Source organism: Pseudophryne corroboree, chromosome 8 (assembly GCF_028390025.1).
Source record: "Pseudophryne corroboree isolate aPseCor3 chromosome 8, aPseCor3.hap2, whole genome shotgun sequence".
NCBI classification, from domain to species: Eukaryota; Metazoa; Chordata; class Amphibia; order Anura; family Myobatrachidae; genus Pseudophryne; species Pseudophryne corroboree.
The window spans coordinates 417906187-417932780 of record NC_086451.1 but is presented as its reverse complement, the minus strand read 5'-3'; the positions used below and the strand labels follow the sequence as shown (position 1 = coordinate 417932780).

Genomic DNA, 26594 nt, shown 5'->3' with positions numbered 1-26594 from the left:
GTGTAAAATAGGTGAAGTTCGGGGGGGTTCGGATCTCAACGAACCAAACCCGCTCATCTCTAGTGCCAACCAGCCCTGCCTGAAAATAACAAACATATAAAATAAATGCAGAAAACTCCTAGGAGCTCCCCTAGCTGTGACCGGCTCCTCCGGGCACATTTTCTAAACTGAGTCTGGTAGGAGGGGCATAGAGGGAGGAGCCAGCCCACACTATCAAATTCTTAAAGTGCCCATGGCTCCTGGTGGACCCGTCTATATTCTAACTGGATGACATCTGCAGTCAGTAGGGTGCTCATGGGGCTTTTCTGATTTGGGAGCAAAACTGCACTGCAGGAGGGGTGGATTTGATAGGTGCAGAGAGATTTAAATGTTGTGGGGCATGTCCAAACTCTAATCTAAACTGTAGTGTATAAATAAAGCTAGCCAGCATTTGTGGGCTACGTGTTAAAGCAGCCAGTATTTACAGATGGAACAGCGCTCCAATCACGCCGGGAGTGCACAGACACGCTCCCATTCATAGCGTCTCTGTCCGGGCGCGCGGATGGAGATGCTCTACATTCAAGTGAATAGGCGCCTCTCCGCAGCGGGCGCACGCACCCAGGTGGACCGGGACTCTCTCAGTGCTAGGCGTGCCCTAGTCACAGACGGAGCCACGACTAGCATGCTTCCATCTACACCCTCATGCAAATAAAAAGAAATACATTTGCACCCCTTGCATTGCAACATTGGGGGTCATTTCGAGTTGATCGCACGCTGCCGATTTTCGCTGCGCTGCGATCAGGTCTCTACTGCGCATGCGTATGCACCGCAATGCGCACGCATGTCGTACGGGTACAATGTGGATCATTGCTGGGCGATGGATTTAACGAAGAATCCATATGCACAGCCAATCGAAGGAGATTGACAGAAAGAGGGCATTTATGGGTGTCAACTGACTATTTTCTGGGAATGGTAGGGAAAATGCAGGCGTGTCCGGGCGTTTGGAGGGCGGGTGTGTGACGTCAGTTCCGGCACCAAGAAGACTGAAGTCATCGCAAGTGCTGAGTAAGTCTAGACCTACTCTGAAACTGCACAAAATGTTTTTGCAGAGCTCGGCTGCACAGGCGTTTGCACCCTTGCAAAGCGAAAATACACTCCCCCGTGGGCGGCGACTATGTGTTTGCACGGCTGCTAAAAACAGCTAGCGAGCGATCAACTCGGAATGAGGGCCATAGTTTGTTCCAGATGCAGAATCATCCCCTGCATGTGTACGTCACTAAAGCTGCACATACACTTCACTAGTCCACATCTCCAGGCGTCATTTAGCAGCAGTTTTCAGATTGGTGTGCCTCTCACATCACAAGGCAGTGGTTACATTTGGTGGTTTTTAGACTGTTAGTTTAGTCTGCTGTCCTTATTTGGCATCTCTGTGACTAGAGTTAAGCCACAGTTGAGTAGGGATGGCCATTGGTGTGTTCGCCATTGATGGTTACCATTGATGGCGAAACTGTGAGTGGCCATCTATGCTATAGGAGACCATCGACGGTGTCACTCATCAATGGTCATCCCTGTTATTTCAGTGAATGACCCGAGGGCCAATCACAGCCCAGGGGCAGAGCTTAGCGGGTGTCAGGGGCGGAGATATGCTCTGAGTCCCGGCACCTTGCAACAAAAAAAATATTTGATTATGCTGTGCCGTCGATGGAGGGAAACCATCTGGTTCTCTACTATCGATGGCAAAAGCATCAGCCATAAAACATTGATGATTAGGAATCATCGGTGGTTGATGGCCATTCCTACAGCTGAGTGGTGTCTGTGTTTGTGATATCTGGGCCTAATTCAAATCTATAAGTAAACCCGATGGTTTACGTACAAATCCAATGGTTGTGGGTCTGCGCAGGCGCAAGACCCGTTTTGATACCACTTGCCATTCCTGCCATTCCCTCCGACTAGACTGGCAACATATAAAGTTAGCCCTTTTTGCATTGGGCCAGAGATATTTTGTCTGCAGCAACTCTTTGTGGCCGCACTGGGTGCAAACCCAAGAGAGTACCATGCTTTCTGCCATGGTGGCACTTTGCCTGGATCTAAGGTTACGTGGAGGATACTTGAAGATGTGTCCAGCATCCTTTAGATGAGTCCAGGAACCATCTTCCAGCTGGGATTATGTACCAGAGAAACCAGGGGGTGGCAGGTGGTTTAGGTGGCATAGATCCCCCAATACCAACTACACATTCACCGAACAGCAAGCTGAGAGCCACTCACTATCTCGCTGCAGGCAGGGGGCCTATAGACAATGCTGCACTCTGATTGCTGGATTGCTTCAGCCATCCACCAATCACAAAGCTGACAGCCATTCGGTGTCTTGCTGCAGCCTGGGAGGAAGTTACAGAGCGCTGCCCTGCCGCTCTGATTGGGTGTAATTCACAATCAGAGCAGCTAGGCAGCTTTCTCTACCTGCCGCCCACGAAGCTGCAAATGGCACCAGCCGGCTCCTGCTCAATGGCCCCTAAAATTGTGGGATCCTGGGCATTTGCCCAGTGTGCCAATTTGTTAAGATGGCCCTGTTTATACTTACCAGCCCGATGATCGTGATCGGTTAGTCTCTCCTCTGGTTAGTTGGTCGCCGGGCTCCTGCTCTGTGACTCCGATCAGTTTTACAGTAAACCGGTATCTAAATCTCATATGCTGTAAAATGAGATGCCTGTTTACTGCGCAGCTGACTGGGTCACAGAGCAGGAGCCTGGCCACCAGCAGACCGGAGGGTAGAGCTCACTGATTACCGGATCCCTGGGTGCAGATATCTCTTAATTGTATTTATTTATATATATATATATTTATTTATTTATTTTTACAGTGATCAGCTGATGGTCTATTTAGACCACAAAGCTGATCACAGGATCTGGCTCCTGGCTCTGCCTGTCTCCAGATAGTGTTGTTATCACAAGGCTCCCCCCCAAGTATTTTTACACAATTTCCTTTAGTATATTCGCTTCTTCACATTATTTTAGTAAAAATTATTTTTATAAATATGCCCGTAAGTGTGTGAGATATTAAACAAAGGTTGATTCCAACCCAGTGCATGAAGCTTTGCTAAGAGCCGGTCAGGGGTTGTGTTACTACACATATACTGTTTGAAAATATATTATTGTGGCATCTACCAGGATTAGAGCTGAGAGGCCCACTGACAGCATAACAGATCCACCATTTGTGTTCAAAGACGCAAACATCGCTCGCACCATCGGTCTGGCCAGTTGAACTATGTAGAAGGACGCAGTCGCTGCCTGTGACATGCCCCAAAAACGTAACACAACTGCAACTCTATGATCACCCGCCCTTCGTAACCTCCCACAAACTGTCAATCACTGTATCCAAATACTCCGTGCAGGCGATGTCTGTAATCCATCCCGTGACACACGCAGTGCGACTCATACCCAAGTGCATTAAAACATTGGCCATTTGCATACACATCAGCATTGGGACTAATTTAAATCAGGTTCTATGTTTGGTTGATGTGTAGCTGCTAGTTCAGCCATTAGAGAATAGATGTGCTTTGTCTGCGGTAAGTACAGTCTTTGGAGCGTTAAAGCTTTTTTCACCTCCAGATGGCTGTGCACTGCCAACCTGGGTCCAGCCTGGGTCACTGAACACGGGTTTCAAGATGTGTCACAGCGGCTTGAAACCCTGTTTACAGCACAGGCTTGACCTGGGTTATTACTGGAGCTTCCCTCTGCCGGTGCTTGGAGATGAGATCATCTGGAAGCGCCGGTGAACCGGCTCTCCATAGACTTGTATAGGGACCTAGATCGAATGACCTGCATCACCCGTTTACACTGCCCCCCCGACCCTGATCCAACCCTGCCGGGACAGATTGTGGTTCATTGGTCACAGCAGGGCCGAAACTAGGGTTGCTCTCACCCGGGGCAAGATAGTAAATTTGCGCCCCCCCCGCAAAGTAAAAAAAAAAAAAGTATAATTAAAATACAATTTTATATATATATATATATATATATATATATATAAAATCCCACACGTTACACCACAGAGGAGCCTCTGCCACACTACAGCCGCTTATGCACGTTACACCACAGAGGAGCTGCATATACACATTAGATAGATTATATAGGGGGCACACTATCACACATATGGTGCAGGTCCCAGGGGAACTCTGACACCCACACACAGACCAGGGGCACCCTGACACAAAAACAGATTGTATATGACCACATTGACACACACACGGTATAGGGACCAGATGTACACTGACACACACACAGAATATATAGGGACCAGATGTACACACACACACACACACACACACACACACACACACACACACACACACACACACTGTATAGGGACCAGATGCACACTGACACACTGTATAGGGACAAGATGCACACTGACACACACACACACACACACACACACACACACACACACACACACACACACACACTGTATAGGGACCAGACGCACACTGACACACACTGTATAGGGACAAGATGTACACTGACACACACAAAATGTGTAGGGACCAGATACACACTGACACAACACACACACACACACACACTGTATAGGGACCACAGGAACACTGACACACACACACTGTATAGGGAATCGGATCAGACGCACACTAACACACACACACTGTATAGGGACCACAGGAACAGTGACACACACACACACACACACACACACACACACACACACACACACACTGTATAGGGACCAGAGGAACAATGACACACACACAAACACATACACATTTTAGAGGGGGAGCTGTCTGCCAGGTAGAGAAACATACCTCATAATAAATCTCTCTCTGTCACAGCTGCCCCTCGTTCACAGTCCACGCTGCTGCGTTGTGTGCCTCCCCCTGTTCCCAGTCATGGGGGAGGGCTGTGGGCTCAGGGCTCCTGGAGACATGCTGTCTCCGTGAAAGCTCCCCTGTCAGAGGAGCCTGCAGAGTCCAGTGCGGAATGCTGCAGCGTCAGTGACAGTGACTCATTCACTGTCACTGACTGACTGCAGCCGCCAGCCAGTGTGCTCTCATCAGTCCCAGGCTCGGCTCTGCTCAACCGCGCCGGCCAGACTACTGTCTCCGTCCTCTCTCCCTCACCTCCGCGGCAACCAGAGATTTTGGCTGCAGAAACAGCCTCCCTAGCGCCCCCACATTCCAGCGCCCGGGGCGCGTGACCCCCTAGCCCCCCCTTAGTTACGGCCCTGGTCACAGGTTATTTTTTAAGGACTCTTTTACACTGAGTCGTGACCTGGGTCGACCTGGCCATAACCTGGGCCAAAGCGACAGTATAAAAGGGGTATTAGTTGCTTATACAGTCACTACTGCAGCTTCTACTAAATACACAGTAGCTTTTGTTTTTTACTTTTCTTTATGCTTTTCAGTCATGACTATGGGGCACATATATTAAAAAATTCTGCTGGAAACCCCCCAAAAACTAACGTTTAAGGATACCTGGAAAAGTTAAGCTTCCCCTGGATGTATTATAAGGAATTCTGCAGCAGATATCAGAGATACTGTATTTGCTGTTGTTTCCCTGCTTCCGATCACAATAGCAGCCCCAATAGGGAGCTTGGCCCTGGTAGCTAACATCATTCTATAGGCTACATATCTTATATTTCTGTCGGGAGTCGGGACAGGGATCCGGTAATAGTAACTCATATTGCATGCACGGCCTGATGATCACACATGTGCAGTAGGCCATTTAGGGTCCCTCAGCATAAAGTAAAGTGATCACTTTTCTTCACACTGTACCGAGACGGTCTCCGCCTGTCCCTGTATGTGATCCGTAATACATTTCCTATTGCTGCAAATAGCGGCGATAAGAAATTCTAATTATCAGTTCTAAAATACAATAATAAATGGGTCCTATGTCTTTAAGCAGACTTGTTCATTTCTATTACCCTGAGGTAAACAAATCTGGATACAAGGGTAGAGCACAGCAAAGCTGTGTCGCATCCCAGGGCAATGAGAATAAACAACTCAACATCTATATAAAAATGAGCTATGGTCGTCTGTGGGCGGGATGTACTAAGGGAAAAATGCGGTAAAACCCCCATTTTGTGGGTTTTTACCGCATTTTCAAATGTACTAAGACCCAGCCGCCGGGTTTTCGCCACCCAGGGTGATGGTGATACCCTATAGAAGCCTATGGGCTTCTTATCGCCGGCTGATGCAACCCGCCACCTCCCCCCATCCCCCACTTCCCACCGCAGATGCCGACCCACTCCACCCCGGCATACCTTCCTCCAGGCAGCCTGGACCCAGAAGGTAAACTCCTCCTCCCCCTAGCAACGCAGCCGGAGGTCCTTCCAGCTGCAGGGGGGAAGAGGAGGCGCCGGGGACAGCCTGCTGCCTTGTTCCCGGCAGCTGAGGAGAAGGAGAGCCCAGGGAGGTGACGGAGACCCCCCGCAGACCACCTTACAGGTATCACAGGGGGCCTCCGTCACCGCATTGGATGTTGATAGCATATGTTAGTACATATGCGATCAACATCGCTACGATGGGCGGTGAGGGGCGGCGATGTATGTTAATACATGGACAAGGCATCCTGAACGACTCCCACTGATAGATGGGACAGACCATAGAGGATTACACAGAATAAGTAACCGCAGTCAGCAGTCGGGGCCAGACCAGGAGCTGGTATCCGAAAGGTTCAAAACTTACTAGTGATCATGTAAACATGGATGAAAGGCACAGACAGAAGGCAGAAATATAATAAAAGAGGATACATACAAGCTAATACCTGAAAGACATCGGAAGACAGACTACCACTTTAAATCTGCCGTATATACTGTATACGGTATAGCGTTTTGTGCAAACACAACATACAATGTTTTCTGTACAGTATCTAATGGGGGTGTGGTTCAATTGCATTAGGTCGACATACATTGGGTCGACCACTGAATGTCAACATGCATTAGGTCGGCATGGTCATTAGATCGACATGTACAAGGTCGACATGAGTTTTTTGACTGTTTTTGGTGTTGTATTCTTCGTAAGGTGACGGGGAACCTCAATCAGTGCACCGTGTCCCCTCGCATGGCTCGCGAAGTTCGTGCAAGGTGCCTCGCTCCACTACCGCTGCACTCAGCACAGGTTACCTTTCCCAATTGTAGTCCACGTGGATCGTTAAGTATGAAAAGGTGAAAAAATGAAAAAAATTGAGAAAAACTCATGTCGACCTTTTTGCATGTCAACCTAGTACATGTTGACCTAATGACCAAGTCGACTTAATGCATGTCGACCTTCAGCGGTCAACCCAATGTATGTCGACCTAATGCTTGTCGACCTAACGACCACCTCCCATGTAATGGTCCTGTATAACCTACCTGTAAATTAGACTGTCATCTGTGGAGCTGTTGTACTGGATTTGATACATCCTAATCCCAGGTATGTTCAGATCTAAAAACCACTGTATCAGAGCTGACTTGTGACTCAGCTCTGCCGTGATCACCCTTCGCTCTGGGTGGCTGATAGATTCATTATTAGATGCTCCGGGCTTAGCTTGTGTGAGGATGTCCGAAGGCCCCTTATCTGGTCTGTGCATCCGTTGACTGGCATTGGCAGGGTGAGGCAAGGGGCTCACGGTCAACCCTACAGCTGCTGTGGCATCCCCAGCAGTATTTGAGGCAATGCACGTAAACAAGCCACTGTCTCTGATGGTAGTGATGGCAATCTCAAGTGTTCCATTCTCAAAAGAGACAGCTCGAGAGGAATTTGAAACAACTTTTCCCTCTGGTGACACCCAGTGAATGGAAGGCTCTGGGTCACCAACAGCTTTGCACTTCAGGACAACCGCCTCTCCCTCCATGACCCAGTTGTTAGGAGAGTGGTGGGTGACCACGGGAGGGTCACACATGAATTCTTCTTCCGCTATACTCCAGAAATATTTCCCTAAAAGATTAGGGGGCGATGCACAGGTTTCTAAGTCATCCTCCCTAGTCACCCGTCTGAGCCACAGCAGTTCACAATTGCAGTGCAAAGGATTTCCCCCAAACCCCAGGACAAGCGATGAGAGGGGTGACCCTTTGGACTTGGCATAGACTGGGATGCGTAGGAATAAAGGATCTGGGGGGATAGTCTTCAGTTTGTTTGATGTCATGTCCAGCCTAGCCAGTTTGTGAAGGTTAGTGAAGACACCTCCAGGAACAAAGTCAATCAAGTTGTGATCAAGGCTCATAGAATTTACATTGGTCAGTTTCGAGATGGTCTGCCAGGGAATCTGAGCCAGATTGTTGTAAGAGAGGTCCAGATCTTCCAAGGTGCTCACAAAATCCTGGAATGACCCTGGAGTGATATTGCTGAGTTGGTTGTTGCTGAGGATAAGATGTCTCAGGTTTTGTAGTCCTCTAAGCTGCTCATCTCCCATGGAAAGGATACGGTTGTTGTCCAGGTGTAGGGCCCGTAACCCACGAAGGTCAGCAAAGGTGTAAGGTGTGATGTGGCTGATGGTGTTTCTAGACAGTGTGAGGTGAAGAAGCCGGGTCATGTTAGTGAAGTCTTTTCTGCGAATCACTGTGATGAAGTTGTCAGTGAGTCTCAGCTCCACTGTCCGCCGGTCTATTACTGAAGGGACAAACAGGAGTCCAGTTTTGGCACACAGGATTGCCAAGGAAGGGGCAAGGTTCTGGCACAGACATCTTTTGGGGCACATCTGTGCAGCTGCTACACACAGGATGAGTGTGATAATCCAGAGGATGAACCCCTTCATGATTCAGGAGCTATGGAGAACAAATCACATACAGTAGGAGTTAGTACATTGGTACCTTTATCATCCATTGACTACATTTTTACTTAGAAGAGCTGCAGATGAATACACTTTCCTCCATATATAAACTCAGGTCTATACAAAATGACACTGCTTGTTAGAGTTTACATTTAATATATAATAAATGTTTTTTTTTATTAGATTAACTTAAATGCCGCTATCAGGTATAGACATGTGCCCAAAACATCTGCAATGCATTATAAGTCTTTAACCTTATCTCCTATATAATAGCCCAGATCTGTGACTGTGCCTGTGTCTCTAACACTGGGCGTGGCTAGGAGTTCTCATTGAGTTAGTGGCAGGTCTATCACACCCAGTCCACAGCTGATTGGGCGAGAAACGCCCTCCCACACATGCAGGGCCAGCTCGAGGCATGTTCGACTCGAGCGGCCGCGCAGGGAGCTGCACGCTTGCGCCACCATGTCGGAGCCTGGAGCCGGCCCTGTCCTGTAGCCTGCGCCGCCTCCTGTCTGTAAAGGGATCTGTGCGCACTATGCTGCGCCGGCGTCTGATGTAAGACACCGGCGCCGCACAGCGCACACAGTTCACTTTCAGGCAGCACAGACAGCACGCACAGATCTGCAACAGGTACTTTGGGGGCATATGTGGCACTGTGGGGGGCATTAATGTATCTGGCACTGTGGGGGCATTAATGTATCTGGCACTGTGGGGGCATTTCTGGCACTGTGGGGGGCATTAATGTATCTAGCACTGTGGGGGCATATCTGGCACTGTGGGGGGCATTAATGCATCTGGCACTGTGGGGGCATTAATGTATCTGGCACTGTGGGGGCATTTCTTGCACTGCCGGGGCATTAATGTGTCTGGCACTGTGGGGGCATTAATGTATCTGGCACTGTGGGGGCATTTCTGGCACTGTGGGGGCATATATGTATCTGGCACTGTGGGGGGCATTTATCTATCTGGCACTGTGGGGAGCATTCATGTATCTGGCACTGTGGGGGGCATTCATGTATCTGGCACTGTGGGGGCATTAATGTATCTGGCACTGTGGGGGCATTTCTGGCACTGTGGGGGGCATTAATGTATCTGGCACTGTGGGGGCATATCTGGCACTGTGGGGGGCATTTATCTATCTGGCACTGTGGGGAGCATTAATGTATCTGGCACTGTGGGGCCATTTCTGGCACTGTGGGGGCATTAATGTATCTGGCACTGTGGGGGGCATTAATGTATCTGGCACTGTGGGGGCATTAATGTATCTTGCACTGTGGGGGGCATTTATCTATCTGGCACTGTGGGTGGGCATTTCTGGCACTGTGGGGGCATTAATGTATCCATCCATCCATCCACCCACTATCTCTCTGTCTCCCACTGACTCACCAGTCACCACCTACCAACCTCTGCCTCCCCCTTACACATTGCCTCCTCAATCACCCATTTACATCTCTCTGTCACCCTCTATCACTCCTAGACACCTCTACCTGTCACCCACTAACGCGACAGTCACCATCTGCCTCTCCATCATCCATGGCCCCCATACTGTCACCCACGGTCTCTGCTGCTGTCATCCACAGCCCCTGCTGCTGTCACCCAGTGCTTCTCCCCAGTCACCACGCTGCTTCTCCCTGTAGGGCAGACACAAGTAACACCCCCTGTAGCAGTGACGCTTACACACATAACGCCCCCCTGTACCAGTGACGCTTACACACGTAACACCCCCCTATACCAGTGACGCTTACACACGTAACACCCCCTGTACCACTGACGCTTACACACATAACGCCCCCTTAAGCAGTGATGCTTACACACGTAACGCCCCCTATAGCAGTGACGCTTACACAAGTAATGCCCCCGTAGCATTGCCGCTTACACACGTAACGCCCTCTGTACCAGTGCCGCTTAGACACGTAACGTCCCCTGTACCAGTGCTGCTTACACACGTAACGCCCCCTGTACCAGTGACGATTACACACGTAACGCCCCCTGTACCAGTGCCGCTTACACACGTAACGCCTCCTGTACCAGTGCCGCTTACACACGTAACGCCCCCTGTACCAGTGACGCTTACACACGTAACGCCCGCTGTACCAGTGACGCTTACACACATTATGCCGCAGTCACACATACACACAAATACACACACAACATACACATATATACATACAAACAAACACACACACATACATAATGTACATACATTACACACATACACAGTCACACATATATACAGTATACACAGACACTGAATATACACACACACACACACTCACTCTCTTTCCAGACACTTACTGTACCTAATGAAGTCTGGCTGGCCAAAGCTGAAGCAGCTCATCCTCCTGCTACAGCATGGTCCCATCTAGTGCCGCCCCTTATTCCCATCTAGCTCTGCCCCCTTTGGCTACCACCCAGCCACTGAATGTCACACAGGCAGGGCCGGTGCAAGGTTTCTCGTCACCCTAGGCAAAACTTCAGCCTGCTCGTAACCCCCGGCGACCAAAAGCACACACCAGTTCCCATTCTCCAGATACACATTGAACCAGGTGGAGCACGCCGTTATACACATTGCACCAGGTAGAGCACACCGTTATACACATTGCACCAGGAGGAGCACGCCGTTATACACATTGAACCAGGTGGAGCACGCCGTTATACACATTGCACCAGGTGGAGCACGCCGTTATACACATTGCACCAGGTAGAGCACGCCGTTATACACATTGCACCAGGTAGAGCATGCCGTTATACACATTGCACCAGGTAGAGCACACCGGTATACACATTGCACCAGGTAGAGCACGCCGTTATACACATTGCACCAGTTGGAGCACGCCGTTATACACATTGCACCAGGTGGAGCACGCCGTTATACACATTGCACCAGGAGGAGCACGCCGTTATACACATTGCACCAGGTAGAGCACACCGTTATACACATTGCACCAGGTAGAGCACACCGTTATACACATTGCACCAGGTAGAGCACACCGTTATACACATTGCACCAGGTAGAGCACACCGTTATACACATTGCACCAGGTAGAGCACACCGTTATACACATTGCACCAGGTAGAGCACACCGTTATACACATTGCACCAGGTAGAGCACACCGTTATACACATTGCACCAGGTAGAGCACACCGTTATACACATTGCACCAGGTAGAGCACACCGTTATACACATTGCACCAGGAGGAGCACGCCGTTATACACATTGCACCAGGTAGAGCATGCCGTTATACACATTGCACCAGGTAGAGCACACCGTTATACACATTGCACCAGGTAGAGCACATCGTTATACACATTGCACCAGGTAGAGCACACCGTTATACACATTGCACCAGGTGGAGCACGACGTTATACACATTGCACCAGGTGGAGCACGCCGTTATACACATTGCACCAGGTAGAGCACGCCGTTATACACATTGCACCAGGAGGAGCACGCCGTTATACACATTGCACTAGGTAGAGCACACCGTTATACACATTGCACCAGGTAGAGCACACCGTTATACACATTGCACCAGGTAGAGCACACCGTTATACACATTGCACCAGGAGGAGCACGCCGTTATACACATTGCACCAGGTAGAGCATGCCGTTATACACATTGCACCAGGTAGAGCACACCGTTATACACATTGCACCAGGTAGAGCACATCGTTATACACATTGCACCAGGTAGAGCACGCCGTTATACACATTGCACCAGGTGGAGCACGCCGTTATACACATTGCACCAGGAAGAGCACGCCGTTATACACATTGCACCAGGAGGAGCACGCCGTTATACACATTGCACTAGGTAGAGCACACCGTTATACACATTGCACCAGGTAGAGCACACCGTTATACACATTGCACCAGGTAGAGCACACCGTTATACACATTGCACCAGGAGGAGCACGCCGTTATACACATTGCACCAGGTGGAGCACGACATTATACACATTGCACCAGGTGGAGCACGCCATTATACACATTGCACCAGGTAGAGCACGCCGTTATACACATTGCACCAGGTAGAGCACTTGTATAAGTGCTTTTGACTGAAGTAGATGTTTTAGGCAGCTTGACATGATGATCTCAGAAGTAGCGGGTGCACCACAGGTAGCAGCAGTGCCTGCACAATAGCTTCATATTGTTGTATTCTCATAGATCCTTAGCTTGGTCTAGTTGTGAGTGTGGCGCTGCCCTGATATTCCCAATGCCACTCACAACTAGACCAAGCTAAGGATCTATGAGAATACAACATGAAGCTATTGTGCAAGCACTGCTGCTACCTGTGGTGTACCCGCTACTTCTGCTTGTGGCCCGACCTCAGTGGTTGTTTGAGCCATCCACTACTAGACATATGCTCCACATTAATATAATGCCCTTATACATGTGACAGACATAATGGCCCTGTTACACAGCCAGTCTCTGTAACACTAACAATTACAACCCCCATCCCCTCCACACCACTCACTCGGCTGAGGGTATTCAACGGTCACGGCCCATGTAGGCTGAGAAGCAGTGTGGGACCTGGGAGCGCCGGGGAGGCAGCAGCAGTGGAGGCAGACATGTGCGGATCGTGGCCTCACACACCGTCGGCTCTGCAACACCTCCGGCTCGATGTGCTCCACTGTGAACATTTTCCGCCCTCCGCTGCCTGCTCACTCCCGCCGCTACCAGCATGGGGAGGTAGGTGGGTAACATGTGGGAGAGGGGGGCGGGATGTAATCGCGGGAGGGGTGGCGGGCGGCATGTAATCGCGGGCGGGTAATCGCAGGCGGGGCAGGCGGCATGTAATCCCGAGAAGGGAGCGGGTGGGATGCAATCGCCTGAGAGGGGGGTAACATGCGCCGGGTGCTGTCATGGTGTTGTCCGGGAAAACAAGGTATCATCGCGGAGGGGGGGAGCATTGTGAAAGAGGAGCTGATTACAGTTGGGCGGTGCAGCATCTCTGCTCAGCTGTGAAGCTCAGCTGAGCTTGGGGAATAAACTAAGCACTCTTTCATAGGCAGCGTGCAGCGCCGCCCTCCAGTGGCCAGCGCTCATAGGCAGCTGCCTAAAGCTGCCTAGTGGTGGCGCCGGCCCTGCACACAGGGAAGGGGAGGGGGAGAGGAGGCTTTGTGCTGCCGGTGCAGAGGGGGAGAGGTTTTGTGCTGCCAGCACTGCTGCATGTGTGACAGCAGCCAGCAGCAGTAGCAGGGATAGCAGCAGAAGCTCAGCACAGGGTTGTAGAGCAGGGAGAACGCCTCTCCTTCCTGGCGCCGCCCTGCACTGCATCCCATTGCTGAGCGGCTAGCGCCGGCCCTGTGTGCAGTGTCACTGACACTGATACTGCACAGCACTCTCAACTTTTACATTGATTCAGCCAGCCAGTCAGTTTTGCCAGCCAGTCACTATTGTTAGCACCAGTGTCCCAACGCGACGCATTACGGGGAAGTAGACGCACTAAATAAACTACAGCTCCCAGCAACGCTTAGTGCCGAAGCATTCCGGCCTTTAGGGCTGCTGGGAGCTGTAGTTTATTGAGTGCATCTTCCCTGTAATGCGGCGCGTTGGGACACCGGCGCTAACAATAGTGACTGGCTGCTGTGCGAGTCTCTGGGAGAGCTTAGCTGCTTCCAGGAGGAGAAGCAGAAGCATTACCCACCCGTCCCCCACTCACAGTACCTCCGGGCCCCATCCGCGGCACCCCCACACACCCCATCCAGCACCTACGGTAGCTCTGGACCCCCTCCCACATCCGCACCACCCCCGCACCCGCCCCTCCCCCATCTGGGGCACCCCCACCCGTGGTGGCTCCGGACCCTCATCCGCAGCACCCACGCACCCTCCCCCACCCATGGCACCACCGTACCAGCCCCTGCCCCACCTGTGGCACCACCGCAATTGCCCCTCCGCCTCCCGCGGCACCCCCGGATCCCATCCGCGTCTTCCCGCACCCACAACTCCCCCAACTCAAGCACCTACTAGGTGATTCATCAGGCCCTGCGTGCGCTGTTCTCGCCATTGCAAGGGGCTTTGACCCCTTAACCATTGCACGCCCTTTGTCCGTGCAATATTTAACCACTCACACAATTATGATTGGAGGTAATACTCAATATAATAAAAATATTGCACACCAAAAGGGTGTGCAAGGGTTAAAGGGGCGTAGCCCCTTACGATGGTGTGAAGAGCGCCGGTAGGGCGCGATAAATCACCTAGTATGTGATATTAGGCTGATTGAGAGGTAACATAGTAACATAGTTGTTGAGGTTGATAAAAGACAATTGTCCATCGAGTTTAACCTATATTTGATCTACTGTATGCTCTGGATTTATTTTTACTGACCCAGATACAGTACTACCATACATTATTATGAAAGGTTATATCCTTGGATGCCTTTTTCAGTTAAGAATGTGTCTAGCCCTTTCTTAAACCTATTAAGTCAGCCATTACAACCTGCTCTGGCAGAGAATTCCATATCTTTACTGCCCGTGCTGTGAAAAAACCTTTTCTTTGCTGTGTATGAAACCTCCTCTCCTCTAACCTTAGGGGGTGACCGTGTGTCCTGTGTACAGATCTCTCAATGAGCAAATCGCCTTATAGTTCATTATATTGACCCTTAATGTGTTTGTAAGTGTTAATCATGTCTCCTCTTAGACGCCTCTTTTCTAATGTAAACATATCTAACCTAGTTATCCTTTCCTCATAATCCAATGACTCTAAGCCCTTAATCAATTTTGAAGCTCTTCTCTGAACCTTTTCAAGTTCCATGATATCTTTTTTATAGTGTGGTGCCCAGAACCGTATGCTGTATTCCAGATGCGGCCGTACCAATGATTTATACAGAGGCAGGATTACACTGGCTTCCCTTTTCTCTATTACCCGTTTTATGCATGCTAATACCTTATTGGCCTTTGCTGCTGCACCCTGACATTGGGCACTGCTGCTAAGTCTACTGTCAATGAGCACCCCCAAATCCTCCTCCATTACAGATTTACCTGATGTCCACGCAACTCATGTGCGGCTACAATTACAGTGTGAAATATGTAAATGCCAGTGTAAGCGTTCCCCTTGTGTTCTTCTGTGTGACGGACTGAGCAAATTTTCTTGTCTACACATCGCTCAAGTATGATGGTGGATCCAATCTCTCCACCACTGGACAAGCTTCAACTCCTCATGCAGCCCTTGGCTGGTGCAGATTCTCCCGTGTAACTTTATCTAACAATGGCTAGTGTGGCAGCGGTACTGAGAAAGAGAACACATCCGTATGCCGAGACACGTCCATAACACCATCATAGGACACTCATGACGCCTCCTCTTTTTATGATGATTTTAGGCTACTTCTCAGTCTCCACTCTAAAACTCCCAGCTCAAGTGATAGCAATTTTGTTGGATGAGCATTTGCACCCATGGTGCGCATGTGCGCAGTAAGGATACCTTTTTGGGCATACGAACTGCAAAAAAAAAATCGCTCATCTGCGCAACCATTGGCACTGCATGCACCTTTAACCCAGACACATGTACATTGTCTAGATCTGTATGAAAGCCAAGCAAATCCATGATGGGTGCTCAAAACATGGTCCTCAAGGCACCCCAACAGTCCAGGTTTTAAGTATATTCATGTTTGGCCACAGGTGATTTAATTAGTACCTCAGTCAATTTGATTTAACCATCTGTGCTAAGCCATGGCTATACTGACACCCTGGACTATTGGGGTGCATTGAGGATCACGTTCTGGAACCTCTATTATAGACAATTACACTGTAACACTGACATGCCTATCAACCTATATTATAGAGCAGAGGTGGCCAAAAGGTCGATCGCGATCTACCGGTAGCTCGCGGAGCTCCCGCCGGTGGATCGCGACCAACTTCTGCATTCCAGTGTAACTTGTCACCTCTGTGAGTCCCGTTCCCAATGATGCATTGTGCGGGTGACGTCATGACGCCAGCCGCGCACCCGCGCTATGCATCATTGGGAACGGGAAGTGAGGAGCCTCTGCGCCTGTTGGATCTTGTTTCATCCAGTCAGCTCAGGCAGGAACAGGCACACTGACAGTGCCAGCCCAGTGGGGAGCCAGCCACCGGGGATCCAGCAAACCAGGCAGTTCAGGTACATTGTCTTGGAGGGGAAGGCTCAGCACTAATGGAATAATTAAAGGAGGTCTTATTTTAAGTGTTGCTACTTGAGCAGGGCATCACTCATGGCAGTTTGCATTGAAGGGCAAGTGGAGCCATTGCTATTCCTCCTGGAATTTTACCATAACCTGTAATATTTTTATATATGTGTTATTACTGACTTGTCTAATTTGACATATCATTTTTTAGCCTGCCTGCAATGAATTTGCTAATAGCTCCCCACTCAGTTCCTGTGCTCAGCACGTGATGCAGAGAATGACCATATCTGTAATCTGGCACTGTGGGGGCATATCTAGCACTGTGGGCACATGGCACTGTGGGGGCATATCTGTATCTGGCACTGTGGGGGCATATCTGGCACTGTGGGGGCATATCTGGCACTGTGGGCACATGGCACTGTGGGGGCATATCTGTATCTGGCACTGTGGGGGCATATCTGGCACTGTGGGGGCATATCTAGCACTGTGGGCACATGGCACTGTGGGGGCATATCTGTATCTGGCACTGTGGGGGCATATCTGGCACTGTGGGGGCATATCTGGCACTGTGGGCACATGGCACTGTGGGCACATGGCACTGTGGGGGCATATCTGTATCTGGCATTGTGGGGGCATATCTGGCACTGTGGGGGCAAATCTAGCACTGTGGGCACATGGCACTGTGGGGGCATGGCACTGTGGGGGCATATCTGGCACTGTGGGGGCATATCTGGCACTGTGGGCACATGGCACTGTGGGGGCATATCTGTATCTGGCACTGTGGGGGCATATCTGTATCTGGCACTGTGGGGGCATATCTGGCACTGTGGGGGCATATGTGTTTGAGGTTTTTACCTGTGGGGGCCAATGTGTTATTTCGTGCGAGACAGTCATTTTACTCTGTGCAGCAAGGCTACATCCCTTTTTTCGTTATACCACGCCCACTTTTTTGTTATGCCATGCCCCTATTATTCCACCTATTCCACCTAAGTAGATCACAAAAGCTTTTCAGCTTTCAAAGTAGATCGCCGACTCCAAAAGTCTGGCAACCCTGTTATAGAGCATTAGTTTCTAGACTGCAGTAAGCAACGTAATGGCAGTGTTAGCCTTAGGCGGCGGTGACCAAAGTCACAGCATAGTCAGCTCTGCTCTATACTGTTTCATTAACATGAATATCTTAGAAGTTCAAATAAGGACTGTCTAAGCATTACTATTATATCTGAGCTACATTTTCAGGATCCGCACATACAGTACCTTGCACTAAAACTCTAATTGATGAGCTCAGTGGGGGGTCATTCCAAGTTGTTCGCTCGTAATTTTTTTCTCGCAACGGAGCGATTAGTCGTTAATGCGCATGCGCAATGTCCGCAGTGCGACTGCGCCAAGTAAATTTGCTATGCAGTTAGGAATTTTACTCACGGCATTGCGAGGTTTTTTCTTCGTTCTGGTGATCGTAATGTGATTGACAGGAAGTGGGTGTTTCTGGGCGGAAACTGGCCGTTTTATGGGAGTGTGTGAAAAAACGCTACCGTTTCTGGGAAAAACGCGGGAGTGGCTGGAGAAACGGAGGAGTGTCTGGGCGAACGCTGGGTGTGTTTGTGACGTCAAACCAGGAACGACGAGCACTGAACTGATCGCACTGGAAGAGTAAGTCTCGAGCTACTCAGAAACTGCACAGAGAAGTCTTTTCGCAATATTGCGAATCTTTCGTTCGCAATTTTGATAAGCTAAGATTCACTCCCAGTAGGCGGCGGCTTAGCGTGTGCAAACAACTCGGAATGAGGGCCATTTTCTCCAGCATTGATTATTGCATTGGTCTCCTTACCAGACTTTCACCTCTACAAACGATTTTGCGGTTAGACTGATTTCTCTTTTTAAAAATGTTTTTATCCTCTACCCCCTGCAGCCATGTTTACTCCTGTTCATACTTCTGGACATTCGGTCTCAATCATCCTGAAGGCTATCGCGGAATCCGAGCAAAGGGTTCTTAATATGTTTGGAGTAGAGACTGTTGCAGTAACTGGTTCTCCTGTGGGGTCCACCTGCCCGCCGGTGCTGCTACCCTCGGAACCTTTGGGGGAGCTTGTATCTGTGGTGCCTGCCGCTCCGCTACAGTCGATGCTTAATGCTGGAGGTACCTCCGACGAACGCATTGTGAGCAAAATGGGGGAGTTGCGGATTCTTCCTGCGCATATTCATCGTTATTTGCAGTGGGTGATGGCGCGTGGGATGTCGGTGACTGCCTCCGTCTCATCGTTGGTGACTGTATGGACATCCATTGCAATTTTCTTTGAGGGTCCGCAGTGTGACCTCCTTGATAATGGGGGAGAATGGTATTGTATCACTTCGCAGTTAGTTGTGGTGTTTGGGAGAGGGACGGTTCTCCATTCTACATTTACCGTGGAACTGTGGCCTATCCTCTTATCCATCTGGCTAATGCTGTGCGGGATGGTTGCTGGCTCCACTACCTTCCCGACTACTGCTCGTGTACCGCTAAATTACTTGATTCCAGAGTGGGCTTATCCTTCGGACTGATTTTCTTTCTTTCCAAGTCTGTATGATACCTCACCGGTTACCGGGTCCTTGGCTGTGTTCTATTTTATTGTTGATACTTTCTTAAATACTATGTTCTATCCTGTTTTTTGTATGTCTTACCATTGATATCATTTTGTTATTTGATGGTTCTAAGATATGTTTTATTTGACCATCGCTTATTTAAGGGTTACATATCCCTATATACTGTTGTATCTGTAGGGTGCTACCAGCACTATTCCTTATATTTCCGGGTCGCTTATCATATCTCCATATTTGCATATTAAGTTTTTTATTTTTTATTCTCATATGAGGGAGATCTACTCTATTTACTGTTCGGCCATATTTCTTCTTTTTTTATTTTATTTGCCCCAGTCACTTATTTTTTTCATTTATCCTGGTATTAGGGAAGGGAGGGAGGGGGGTGTTAGACAGTTAGGTCACGTAGTTTAATGGGGGGTGTGGGGGGGGGGGGGAGTTGGGGATCCAGGCATACCTAGGTTGGGGATAGGCTATACAGGGTGGGGGGTTTTGAGGTGGTTTGTTTTGGGGGGTTTTGTTTTTTGTTCTGTATTGTAGGGATTTTTGTTTTATCTCTATGAGCAGCAGAGGTCTTAGGATTTTAATTATTTCTTATCTTTTTTTTTTTTCTTCTGTATACTCAGGCAGGTGTTTTATCTATAGTTTGCAGTGCCAGTACTTTTGTATTTTTCTACGCCTCATGGGTCAGTCTTTTTTTTATTTTATTTTATCATTTTATCCTCAATGTGTGAGCTCACATGGCGCCTGTGGGCTCTTACTCTTACTGCTTATTGCTATAATGTGGGGCGTATTGTATATCCTGTACTATTAGACGTGTACTGCAATTGTATTCTGTGTCTCCTGTCTGACCGTACTTCTGATTGCATCCTGCACACTTTACTATACCTGCCGGTATTGTTTGTTTTATATGTATACTTTTTTTTTTTTTTTAATTTCAAATTATTCTTTTTGGGATGTTCATTTAAAACTTTCAATAAAAAATACTCAATTTAAAAAAAAAAAGTTTTTATCCTGCTTCTCCGCTCCGTCAGACATCACAGTGGTTGCCTGTATCTTCCTGAATCCAATATGACATGCTTCTACTGACATACAAGACCTTACATAAAAATGCACCAACATACATCTCTGCACTTGTCTCCAAATATGTCTCAACCTCAACCCTCAGCCCTGCATCTCTCATCCACACTCATGATCTGCTCCCACTCATAGTTAAACATCTTCTTTTGAGCTGCACAAACTCAGCACCGTGCCTTCAAACCTGCTAGTGTTACACTAAAACACATTTCTTTCAGCAATCTTATCATATTCCCATGTAATCTGTATATGCTGTTGTACTAAATGACATCCCCTCGACACAGTTCACACAAAAATTACATATGTTCCCTGACCATACTCAGTCTTCTGACACTGCTGTGTGACTGGATTATACTGTACATCCCACCAAGCAATTTAAAATGTTTTCCTTTCTTAATCAATTTGCAATATATTTCACTTAACCTCATGTATCAATTTCCTATCTCTATAGATTGTAAGCATGCAGGCAGGACCTTCTTACCTTTTTGTCTGAATTTTAATATCCAGTCTTATTTTATTACCTTTTTTCTCAATTGTAACATGCAACAGAATATGCTAGCCCAATATAAATAAATGGCAATGACTTCCTGCACTCCCTGTAGAGCAAAGCCAGACAGCCAGTACCAGGGTGATGTATTTTCTTCCCCTGGGATTGCCAGTCCACCTACGGAAGCAGAGAGAGTGCTTCCCATGGGAAGCCACTCCTCTACTATAACGTCAGCCCTATGTGGCTTCTATGGGCTGCAACTGATGCAGCCCCTAGATTCCAGCCTGTTTAGCAGCACCGGAGTTAAACTCCACCACCAGATCTAAGCTCCACTGCCGCCGGACCTAAGCTCCGCTTCCCAGTGACATCAGCCATCAATCACCTTGGAGTGCTGGGAGAAGAGGGCTGCAGACCCCTCTGGCCAGACAGGTTGGTAATAAATTATAAATAAGTTAAATATGACAGTAAGTTTTAAGACTTTATTGCATCCACAGTAAATATCACATTATCGGCCCCTTAATATGCTTTTAAAAACATCTGCGAGGGATTTTTACAGTTTTAGAATTTCAGCAGAAGAAAGTGTAGACATCTAGGATTCAGACAGGACTTCAGATAGATTTATAGTCAGTAGTATGGAATGAAGAGCAACATGAATGATTTATAGGACTGGAGACATTTCCAAAGCTTCAGACAGATTTACAGTCAGCAGTGTGGAATTTGAGAAGATAAACCAGAGATCTAGGAGTCGACTCCAGACAATTTTAGAGCTTCAAGGATATTTATAGTCATCCTTTGATTAGACATTGGGCTAGGTCTAAGATCAAAACTTGATGTAAGTTTAGATTTAGGGATTTGGCCTGATGTTTGTGTCCATGTTTAGATTATAAACTTGAAGCTAGTATTTCATTTTTCATCTTGAACTTTTTATCTGTTCATTACACTTCAAAGAGGAAACTCTTTAGGACAAGGGATCTTTAGTCTTCCCAAATCTCCAGGTGGCTGAGATCGAAGTGAAATAATGGACTCAGGCATTTGTCCCTTTCGCTTCCTTATAAAAGCAGTTATTAGTGTGATATATCATATGCATAAGAACTGTATTAACCTTTCTCAACATGTGGCTCTACAGCTTTTATTGAGCTTCTAGTCCCAGCATAACCTGCCAGCCGACGCTCAACAGCCGCAAAGCCACTGATTGCCCATACTCTACTAAGAAGTAGGGTCAGGAGACCACAGGTTCTGTGCTTGTCTACTGGTGACATTACTGAGTTTGTTTTGAATAACAATTAAATCTACTGTACAATAGGGTGTATACTATAGCCCATGTTCTTTACGATGCATATTCAAATACTGAATGAAGGATTATTGATTTGAGCAATATGGAAATGTTATATAAATAGTAAATGCACTTTATAGTCTATATAGAGCTGGGATAAGGGTGGTTTAACAAGACAGAACACTCTGTGATGTCAATTCATGAAACTGTAGAGCAGTGGTTCTCAAACTGTGTGCCGTGGCACCCTGGGGTGCCTCGGGACACTTGCAGGGGTGCCTCGGGTTGGTGGTCCAGAACCAATTCAAATTATTTACAGGAAATGTAATAGACAAAACCAGTGCTGGTGGCTGCCAGTAATAAAACATGTGGACAAATAGTGAATCCTGTCCCTCACCACACCATTGAACCTAAGGATCACATATAAACACAATTTACTTAATTTAATATTTTGAATTTTGAAATTCTGTATTTCTCAATAAGACATTTTTGGGGTGCCGTGAAATTTTTTTAATACTCTAGGGCGTCGTGATTCAAAATAGTTTGGGAACCACTGCTGTAGAGGTTGTTCTTAATTAATTGTAAATTGGGAGAGGTGACAATAAAAATGGCTTAGGTGAGTTTGCCATTTTGTCCCTGGTCATTATTCCTCAAGCTGCATACACCCTTTCCACCATTCCACCTGTACACAGTGTTTCTTGCACAGAGCAATTTGTTGGTGTGGATACAAAATCTGCTCTCACTTTATTGGATTTGTTACAGCCCAGGAGTTAGATTGGGAATCGCCTTTACAGATGATGAAAATGGAGGTGTATGTCCAGTCCGCCCCTCCCCCCACGATGAACAGAGCTTTCAATAGGTTTGGTTGTGCTTTTGTGGCATCATAAGCACCACAAAGCCATTAACGGAGATGTTATGGAGCAATCCAGGCTGCTGGATGGTGCCTTCTCACAGCCAATAGCAAATCATTGGAGGATTTACGTTGGCTGCTTACGAGGAGATACGGATCCATGTTTTGTCTGCGACTAAAGTCTTTGTGGTTATTCCATGACCATTAAGCAGGGAGCCACTAGCTCCAGAATTGTCAACAAGGCTGTGGCCGGCCCAGAAACCTGTAATGCTTTTGCAAATATACTAAAGACTGTGGGGCAGATTTATTAAGCCTGGTGAAATAATAAAGTGGAAGGTGATAAAGTACCAGCCAATCGGCTCCTAACTTCCATGTTACAGGCTGGGTTTGAAAATTGACAGTTAGGAGCTGATTGGCCGGTGCGTTATCACCTTGCACTTTATCACTTCACCAGGCTTAATAAATCTGCCCCTGTGTATCCTGAATTTGGTTATTCCGGTTTACTTTCCGTCTTTCTAACTGACTGAACTATTAATGCTATTTTTTTTTTCTTTATGTGTCACATTCTCATGGGTGTCCATTTTGTAGTCCTGAGAAAGTTACTTCTATAAACCAGTCTAGGGAACACTGCCACCGCTGAAGCTGAAAATGGAAGCCCGCAGCAGGTGGCACAGCATGTTCGTTATGCATGATCAGCTTCAAGAGCAAAAAAAAAATCCATTAACAGCTATGTCATGGTCATGAAGCCTCTAGGCGGCTAGATGGAGCCTACTGACATCCTGGGAAAAGTCAAATCCTAGGGGACTGAAGTGTGCAGTGCATGGAGAATGAGCAGGCATGAGCATGACAAAATGAGCAGGGATCTCCAGGCTCAAACATTCTCAGCTCATGTCATACAGACCCACAGATCTTACATTTGGTTGGGAGTGATTACTTTCACAGAAATGTCATTTGCTTTTGATAAATACTGCTGGATTGTACTTGGTGGATTATTCTGGTTAACTGGTAACTTTTCCAGGTCCAACTAAGATCACTGGGCATCTATGACTTGTACTGTAGCCCACATTTGCCTATAGGAGCGTACACATTTTCCTATGTAACCAGCAGTGCATCTGCAAAAATACCGCGGTGCGCGCGCTAGAAAAGCCCCTTGCGGGCTTGGCGGCTCGCTGTGCTCGCTACAAGTTCTATTCCCACTTTAATAGCCTTGGCGCAGTTGTCGACATTCTCAGCGGTCAGGATCCCGGCGTCGGTATTTTGACTGTCAGGATGCCGACCGCCGGCATAGTAACTACATCCCCTCATCAATACTGTCTTCATAGCATAATAGCATATTGTCATGCTTTAAGCATTCATGTGGGATTGGGTATACAGTATATTCTGTTCTCAGGGAGCTTAAGATCGCACAAAGGGATTCATTCAGATCTGATCGCTGGGCTGCGTTTTTTGCTGTCTTGCGTTCAGATAGTCGCCGCCTCCAGGGGGAGTTTGTTTTTGCCATGCGAGTGTGCATGTGTAGCAGAGGTGCTAAAAATCAGTTTGTGCAGTCTCTGCGCAGCCCAGGACTTACTCTACCAGTGCGATTGATTCCTGCTGATCGGGGCCAAAGCGGACGTCACACACCCTCGCTGAAAACGCTTGAGGCCGCCTGCGTTTTTCTGGACACTCCCTGTAACCGGTCAGTTGCCATCCACAAACGGCTTCCTCCTGTCAATCACCTTGCGAATGCCTGTCCAATCGGCTTTTTCGCACCATCCGGTCGCTGCCCGGCAATGGCCGTTGCTGTTGTCCGACATGCCTGCGCATTGCGGTGCATACGCATGCGCAGTTAGGATCTGATCGCCCCACTGTGCAAAAACACAGCAGAGATCAGATCTGGATGACCCCCAAAGTTCCACATCATGAGGTGAATATTCCACAATTATTATTATTATTATTATTATTATTATTTTTTCAAAAAAGTTTACTTACCTCTATCAGGAACATAACAGGGAAGTTTGAAATTCTGAAAGTGGCCACTTGATTTATTGAGCCCATACTGTACATCTCTAAGGATCTGGTCAGGATCCCAGCGGTCAGGATTCCGGAAGTCAAATACTGAGGCTGGAATCCCGACACCTCTCGGAATGACGACACTAGCATCCCAACTAGAGTCACAAGTCACAACTAGAGTCACAAGTTCGGCACTGGAATCCCAAATGGTGGGATCCCGAACGAGCATGTGCCAGCCCGTCTTAGGGATAAGCCGCGGGGCGTGTGTGTGATTATGTGTGTTAGGTTTAGGCTGCGGGGAGAGGGGGTTAGGTTTAGGCTGCAGGGAAGGGGGTTAGATTTGGGAACCACAGGGGAGGGTTAGGTTAGGCTGCGGGGAGGGGAGCGGGTTAGATTTAGGCTGCTGTAAGGGAGGGTTAGGGTGCCATTGGGGGAAGGTAAGTATATTTACCTTCCCCCTGTCGGGATTCTCAACATCAGGATGCGGCAGTCGGTATTCTGATTGCTGGCATCCTGAATGCCGGCATATCAATCACAACCCTATCTATGGGCTAATTCCCCATTCTGATGACCCCAATCAGATCCATCAATCAGATCGTTGGGGAATGGGCAGAAAACTCAAGGATTTCCAACATGAATTACCCTGATTCCCAAACCCAGGCATTAGCAGAATAGAAATTGCCCCTATACCTGCCTTATGTATGGGCCCCATTACTAGTGTTGTTGTTGTTGTTCTTCTTCTTCTTCTTCTTCTTCTTCTTCTTCTTCATCTTCTTTTTCTCCTCTTTATATAGTGCCAATACATTACATAGAATATTTACAATCATTCACATCTCTACCCTAGTGGAGCTTACATCCTAAATGCTCTACAACGCACACTAATATTAACCTTCCAGTACATTTTTGTTGTTTTCCCTCAGTGCAATACAATAATTATATATTTTTCCACTTGACACAGGTGCTGAACTATAAACACCCTCTCAGCCTACAGCTCAGGCAGCCACTGGACTCAGCAGCTAGGGACTGTAATGGGAATGCATGCTGAGCGTTCTCCTCCGGATCCCCATATGATGTGGTGCCACACATCAGCCTCCTAGAGTACCAAGTGTTTTGTTACACCCCTGGGGTAACAGCTGCTTCTTCCCCTTCTAGTCACCAATGCTTTAATGAAAGAAACAGATTGAGACTAAAACTGTCAGTGTCTCTCATGCAACATGTGACTGAGCTATACTGTAACGGCCGTAATCCTGACATCTCGCCATACAATTAGCAGCTCGTGAAAAAAACAATATTATTTTTTACATTTATTTTTTACCTATCTCTACGCAGTCTGCAATGACACTGCGACCATTAATTAAATGCACAATGTGAAACATCAACACCAATTGTCACAAAGCCTCTTTTTTGATTTGGCTAACCTTCTAAACCCAATGTGCCATACCCTAATTCTGCCAGTTAGAACAAGCCTTTAATGAGAGGCTAACGAGCAAATTATCTGTGGGCAAAATACA

The 26594-nt window shown here is 47.8% G+C and overlaps 1 protein-coding gene across 2 annotated transcripts in view; it reads right to left on the bottom strand.

Annotated features, from left to right (window-relative positions):
• LOC134949401 (leucine-rich repeat and fibronectin type III domain-containing protein 1-like protein) overlaps positions 1 to 26594 on the bottom strand; it is a 166221-nt gene that overhangs the window by 102657 nt on the left and 36970 nt on the right. For both annotated transcript variants that reach the window (XM_063937952.1, XM_063937951.1), the window contains exon 2: positions 7336 to 8727. In XM_063937952.1, the coding sequence (XP_063794022.1) occupies positions 7336 to 8717 (1382 nt within the window). In that variant the 5' untranslated portion in view covers positions 8718 to 8727. The remainder of the gene's footprint in view (positions 1 to 7335; positions 8728 to 26594) is intronic.